Source organism: Cantharellus anzutake, assembly GCF_015039405.1.
Source record: "Cantharellus anzutake strain C23 chromosome Unknown EI90scaffold_216, whole genome shotgun sequence".
In the NCBI taxonomy this organism is placed as follows: Eukaryota; Fungi; Basidiomycota; class Agaricomycetes; order Cantharellales; family Hydnaceae; genus Cantharellus; species Cantharellus anzutake.
In genome coordinates this window covers 55,613-62,825 of record NW_024067166.1, presented here as the reverse complement: position 1 = coordinate 62,825, position 7,213 = coordinate 55,613, and the positions used below count along the sequence as shown (strand labels likewise).

Below are 7,213 nucleotides of genomic sequence, written 5' to 3'. Positions count from 1 at the left end.
TCATCTCCCTCCTTGATGCGGACGTTGTTGAACCCCCACCGGAGGTCGAGGGCTGAGAACCACTTGGCATCCCGGAGGCGGGTGAGGATGTCGGAAACTAGGGGGAGGGGGTAGGAGTTCTTGACAGTGATCTCATTCAGCTTTCGATAGTCCTGGACCAGCCTTAAGGAGCCGTCCTTCTTCTTCACGAAGAACACTGGGGCCCCCATGGGGGATTTGGATGGGCGGATCCGCCCATTTGCCAAGTTCTCCCTGAGGAAGTCATCGAGCTCCCCTTGTTCTGCAGGGGACAGTGGGAAGGTCTTTCCTCGTGGCAGCTTAGCCTCGGGGGTGAGGTCAATGGCGTGGTCCCAAGGTTTCCGGAGTGGTAGTTGATCAAAGGCCTCTTTCGAGAAGATGTCCCTGAAGTCTCGGTAGCACTCGGGCACCATCTCCTCGAGAGGCTTTTCCCCTGGGGTGGGGTCCTGCGCTCTTTGGGCCATCCGCTGCGATGGGGTGGTGGTCGCCCTCAGGTCGTGTCCCCATCCTGGGGGAATCATGGCTGCGTACAGTCCATCCCCGGGTTCTACTGTGAGGTCAGGCTCCTTCGGAGCTATTGGCGCCACCCTGAGCCTTTGGCAGGCAGGTGGGCAGTGGGACATGATGACCTTTTGTCGGGCCCAGTCCACCTCCGGGTTGTGGTGTGTCAACCACGAGTGACCAATAATGACTGACTGGCGCCCCAAGTTGGTCACTGCAAAGCGAGCTCGCTCCGTGTGTTGACCAAACGTAAGGAGTGCGTCCACCTCCTCCGTGATGGATCCATTCTCATTTGGGGTGCCATCCACATTGTGGACCGGGATTGGTTGGGGTAGGGGGGTAGTCTCCAGGCCATGCTTCCGGACGAATTCACGACTGACAAACATCCCTGTGGCCCCTGAGTCTAGGAGGGCGGAGGTGGTCACTGAGGCGAGAGAGGTGGTTGCAGTCAGCTTCACCAGAAGGTTGAGGGAGCGAGGAGGGCGTTTGGATAGTACGTAGATCGTGGGTGGGGGAACAGCAACCTCAGCCGAGGCGCATTGTGGGTTCTCTCTGCGGGGTTTTGTGGGTGTGGCTCTTTTTTTCTTAGCGATCACTCGGTGTAACTTAGGTTGCGCTGTAGTCCTGGAATTGCCATGGTATCTACATGCAGGTACAGTGACGCTGGGGGACGACCGGGGCACATCCCTCACCGGTCGTCCTCCTGAAAATCCTCAGCAGGTCTCTCCTCCCCCGCTTCCTCCTCTGCACGGTCCAGCTCCTGGGTGAGGGGGCGGTCCTTTAGCAGGTCTGCGATCGCCCGGAGGTCTTCCGGGGCCAGGCGGGTCATCTCCCTAGGGGCCTCCCCTTGTAATGTGGCCCGGGCCTGATAGGGTCTCGGCCTCAGGCAGTCTCGGGCTATGTGCCCTAGCCGATTGCAGTTATAGCAGGGTCCAGTGCGCCTCTGCTCGGTCCTGGGGGGCGGATGCGGTCCAGGTCCATGGGTTGGGGGCCGACTTTCGGGGCTGGGGCTGAGGGTGTGGATGCAGCGGGAGGGGGAACGGGCCCGGGAGGAGGTCGGGAGTGAAATGGGGATGGCTTGACAGCCAGGGGGCGGGCTTGAGCTTGGGTGGCTTGGAATCGTCACCACTGATTGTCGAGGAGGGAGGCTTCACGCTTCCATTCTGCCCATGTCGTGGGCATGGGCCGGAGGCGATAGATGTTTTCGCGAAGGCGTGGGTGAAGGGCGTGCTCAAATCGGTCCACAAGAGCAACATCTCCCATTCGTGACACTGGGCCGTGCAGCTCAAACTGCTGGATCAGTTTGTCTACCGACTCATTCCCTTGTCGGAGTGAGGCAAGCCTTTGACGGGCTGTGGCTTGTCGGTTTGGGTCTGCAAACATAGAATCGAGTTCTGCCGCAAAGTCATCAAAGGAAATGGCTGGGGCTCCTGGGGCAAGGAGGGTGTTGACGCGTTGGGTGGCCCACGGTCCGGCAGTCCCTCCTTTCATGTATGACAGGACAAACAGAACTTGGCTGTGTTCGTCCGGGAACTCGGCATGGCGCATGCTCATGTAGAGTCCACACTCTGCCTTGAAGCGGTCTAGGTCATCTTGTGACCCAGAGAAGGGGGTAGGGGTGGCTACTTTGGGTGGCTTATGAGCCAGAGTGGGTGTAGGGGCCGGGGCTGGGGCCGTGGGTCTGGTCTGGGTGGCCAGTTGGGCCTGGAGATCTTGGAGCTGGCGGGTCAGCTCCGCTATCTGATCTTCCAGCGACATCGGGGGGATAGAAGTAGGTTGAACCCTTCTTCTGCTGTCAGGGCTCGGTCCTCGATCAGGGACAGCCCGACCTCAGGCCTAGGTGTGTGCGGTGTTCCAGGTGGTTGGGCGCTAGACCCGGTCCTTAGCTCCTCAAACTCACTGAAGGGACTAAGCGGGGATTGAGTTGTCATGTATTACAGAGGGTAACTACAACTTGCCTAAGCGGGGATTGAGTTGAGAAGAAGGGTAAGTTTCCCTATTCCCCGCTTGGCTACTATAAAAAGGAAGTGTACTGTACAGTTCATAACGTGACTCCGGGTAGAAGCCGAGCATGTTCCTGCAACTCGGAAAAGGTGTCACATGCGGGCTGAAGTTGTGAGAGGTATGTAGGAATGGGGAGGTCTGGGAAGGTGGTTCTGGGGTGTGGTTGGGTGCCCTGACAGCGGGGTCAGGGGCCGATCCCTGACAGTGCCACCTGACATGGCAGAACCCGCCACTCTTCTCAGGTTGCCTCCTTCTGATATCTCACTGATATAACATGTACCCAGAGTACTGTGGACATTCACCCAACCACGTACAGTGGGAATGCGAGAGCAGTAATGCAAACATGCGAATCCCTATTGAACAGCCCACAAACGCAGAAGACCACATAATCAGACTTGAACGAACACACGCAATGCGTTCCAGACAGCAGACAATGGCAGAAGAACACCCACCCAGTCGCCGGATGAGACACAATCTATTGACTCACCTACAATCCTAGACGAAGATGAAGACCACAGAAACGCAGACACCTTCACCAAACTGTGCATCACTGATCCATTCTTTTCTATGGGCAAAGACTCAAAGATGGATTACTCTCCCCCAATGAGGATGACAAGGGTAAAGGAAAATCACGAGATGCCTGGGCTGTGAAGTGAGTACCATGTGATGGAATCCGTCTGCTCAAACTCTGACAGTCTAACTGTTTTGGCGGTAGCTTCTATCATTGATACTCATCCCCAAAAAAGTGATTTGATCATGTCCGTATCTTGATGTCTTCTAGATGCGTCAATGGATGCCGTTTCATCTGACGACTGGGTTTGTGCTATGGTCTACTGTCTGGATTGGCACGGGACCCTCTACATCTTCTAAGGTGAAACGCTTGCAAGACTGTGTTTCGTGCGCGAGAACTGAAGAATGGTGTTAGGACCTCCATCTGATCGGACAACAAAGGAAATGGAACTCACAAATGCATCGAGGCCATTCCAATGACTCCCACCCCTTTTACAAACAATAATTCGAATCGGTCACGTTCCACCGATGCTCCGTGTTGATCGAAAGTGCTGACATCGACCAGGTATCTTCTCGAGTCATGGGGGAGGGAATGGCATGTCCTTCTGGATCCCGATGTGGATGGGAGAAGATTGTGGGACTGACTTCGGTGTGCACGGAGGAAGACCCTTCTGCGGAGGTCGAAGGTTCTGTGCTCAAGTGAAGTGAATGACGGCCACAAAGGATAACCATTGGTGCTTGTGCTTACTTTGGAATGCCTCGACAACACTGATCTTTTGGCAATCCTTAACGGACGGTGTGCGGATTTCTTTGAACATTGCGTGAACAAGACGGCAAGTTGCTGGGTAACAATCGAGAAGTAGAAAGAATGCAGGGGGAAGATAAGAGTATCACTGAGAATGGATAATAATGGGAGGACCCTGGGTTATCCAGAATTGGCAATAATGGAGGACCTTGTCATCAAACGCATTCAATCAAGGTCGAAAAATTTACAAGACCCGCTACAGAGTAGCGGGAATTACATTCTCAAAGTCAGCCCCACTTTCAGAATGAGCTCTTTCATCAGGAACCTTTGTCACTTGTTTAATATCGACCTGTCAGGCTGATGCCACCCTTCTATTCTTCCTTCCTTCTTGACTCAATGTTACTCCAGGTTCTGCAGGTCAACAGCGGTTGGACAACATAGCAGTTAACTCTTAGATTATATAGAGTAATATAAACATGTGTAAATACATGCGCTGAGGGTGCTTCCTCCAACAGATTCCGCTTACTTCTCTGTACATACTGTCAAAATGTGTGTTTGAATCATTATCTGAGAGGACCTGCTGCAATGGCTGTGCAGGTTTCAGCGATGCGAAGCACGCACTCTAGTATTAATGCCGGTCTGTAAAGCATTTCCCCAAGGTGGCAGTCTCTGTACCAACACAGACGCGTCGACCTGACCTTCCCCCACAAACCCCCAGACAACCTTTGCCCCCGAAAGCTATGGGGGTTCCACCCAAAAAAAAAAAAAGAAGAGGCAAAAAATTTTCAATAGCTTAAAATCTGGTGACCTTCCCATTCCCACGCCCACATTGGTTTCTCATAGCTCTTCCCCTACCGGAATTATGAGCGAAGACCATACCGTTAAAGGACTATCACCCTTTGATACGCAGTACGACAGCTCCAATCTGCGCGTTGTGATCATCCACACCGGATGGAACAAGGTGGTCATCGACGCGTTGCTAGTGGTGACGCTGAGGAAGCTCAGGGAAGCTGGTGTTAAAGAGGGTAACATTGTCATTCAGAGCGTCCCTGGAAGTTTTGAGCTCCCATTGGCATGCGCAAGGTATGTACTTGTTGTGTTAGGTGCGACAATGGTCGTAAAAGTCTGCGCGAAAGCCTCCACTCCACCTAAAATGCTTGTGTGTTCATTAGGGTCATATCTGCATCTCAAATCCAGGCATATTCAACTGCAACCGATCTACTCAGTGGCACGAACTCGTTATCGTCCCTTGACTCTCGTCCCAACACACCTGCCATCACTTCGTCAAAGCCGGCCAACATACCATCTCGACCATTTGATGCCGTTATCGCGATTGGGTTTCTTCTCAAAGGCCCAACGATGCGCTTTGAACACATCTCTGAAGCGGTTTCCACAGGACTCATGCGGGTCCAATTGGATAGTGGGGTTCCGATAATATTCGGAGTATTGACTGCGCTGGCGGATGTGCAGGCTGTATTCGGAGCGGGAATAGGTGGCCCGGATGGCAAGCAGGGTCATAACCATGGGGAAGAATGGGGTGCTGCTGCGGTTGAAATGGGAAGTCAAGCTCGAGGGTGGGCGCAGGGAAAATTCGCATAGGTCTAGCCCTCGTTGCATGGGTCCGGTGTCACCCTATGGGTGTGTGTTCTGGATCGCGCGTCCATGATCTATTGAGGAGTCCAATGGAAAGTTCTTTGTATCCCGTATTGTTGTAGGTTAGAGACGTGCTTTGGACTCGAACGTGGCGCGCGAGTGAGTGAGTGAGTGAGTGGATATTCAGCCTGCAAGCTTAGGCTGCTCCTGAGAACGCCGAGGCAGAGGGAAATAACAAAAATTAGTCTGATCTGAGTGTACCTGCTCCTTTGTCCGGGTAGATCGAGAATTACCGCCACAGTTCAAAAACTGATGCAATAACTTGACTCCGAATTATCGAGGAAATGTAGGAATAAAACAGACTGTGGTGCAATTTGAGGTGGCCAATTTGTTGAAAAAAAGGACAAAAAACTGTACTCCGGAGTGGAATTGAGACAAAAAATGGTCTCAAAGCAATGAGTCATGAAGATTCAGATTCTCCTTAATATGGCGGCTGTACTTTCGAACCGCCTATTTGGCTTTGATTCCCATTAAATATGACCATATTCCGTACTGTGAGAGAACTAGCGTTACAAACTAGTGCTCAGTTCACGATAGTGTAACTAGATTATCCAAAAATATTAAGATAGACGACGTTCATAAGTCGGGGAGGAGTGGTGGTATAGTGGTAACACCCACCAATCTACTCTCTCACTGGCGTTTGCCAATTGAGAGGACGTTGGTTCGACTCACCTGTTGGGAGGTTGTCATATCCGTGCATACCCGATCCCGACCCGACTTCCGGACCTCCTCCTTCCCCACCTCCTCCTTCCCACCCTACCGCTGTCCGCTCCGATATTCACCTTCGGACCTGACAACTCTCCTTTCCGCCACTCCTTCCCTCTTCCCTTTCTCCTCTCTCTTCCCTCTGGTACTCTTCCGCCAACCTCCTGCCAAGTTACGACCTTCCACCACTGTCCCATACTTCTTACTCAGGCACCGCTCGTACCTTTGCTCCAAGCCTCCGTCATAGTTCCTACCTCGGACTTTGACTCCACCTCAGTCTTAGTCCATTGCATTGGTGACCTCATACTACGTAAACACCATTGCCAATATTCCTCAGACTTTCAACCCCACCTCTGTAACCTCCATAACCTCTGAGCTCCATGGATCACCTTCGGCACTTTCGCCGCTTGTAATGTATCACTTGCATTTTCCCCTCATCCCTATTTGGACTGCTGCTTCTTCCCATTCTAGCCAGTTAGTCATCATCCCCACTTCTCCTCATCCTCCTGCCCCTCTGGGCCTCACCCTCCTTACCTCCTTTCGGATGTATCACAGGTTCTGCCTTATCACCTTCGGTACTGCTCTGCTTCTGTCATCCCTTTGTTCCCATTTGGACGCCTTCATTCCGATTCGGATCCCCTTTGTTTCCTTGTGCTTTCGCCCCCTCCATTATATATATCGGTGCTTGTACATACTTGTTTTGGGCTCAGTCCGAAATCGACCTGAAATGCCCCCTAGAGACTTCCTGCTTCCCTACTGTGAAATTAAGGACCAAATGGACAAACAGCAATGGCACAGCGCTCCGCTTGAGTCACTGAGGCCAAGGTCCTCCCACACTAAGTCTCCGATTCCACTCCAGAGTCATCTGAATCCGCCCGTTCTAACAGAGGTCGCAGTTCTCCAAAGTCTCAAAGGCACATGTTTATGTGTCCAGCCAACAAGCCGAGGAGCCAGTCTCATGATCACTTGATCACCAACTTCTCCACTACCGATATAGAAAAGGTTCATATCATATGACTAAGTCTTCTATTCACTACCTGAAAGGGGCCTCTCATGGGCACAACTGGCCAGGAGTTA

General features: G+C 52.4%; 1 protein-coding gene across 1 annotated transcript; it reads left to right on the top strand.

Moving 5' to 3' along the window:
- Positions 1 to 4,640: 4,640 nt before the first annotated feature.
- On the top strand, positions 4,641 to 5,377 carry EI90DRAFT_2953446 (6,7-dimethyl-8-ribityllumazine synthase; the record flags this gene model as incomplete). The annotated part of the gene is made up of 2 exons (XM_039055423.1): positions 4,641 to 4,861; positions 4,951 to 5,377. 2 exons carry the CDS (start codon positions 4,641 to 4,643, stop codon positions 5,375 to 5,377), a joined length of 648 nt encoding a protein of 215 aa, XP_038907826.1.
- Positions 5,378 to 7,213: the final 1,836 nt, after the last annotated feature.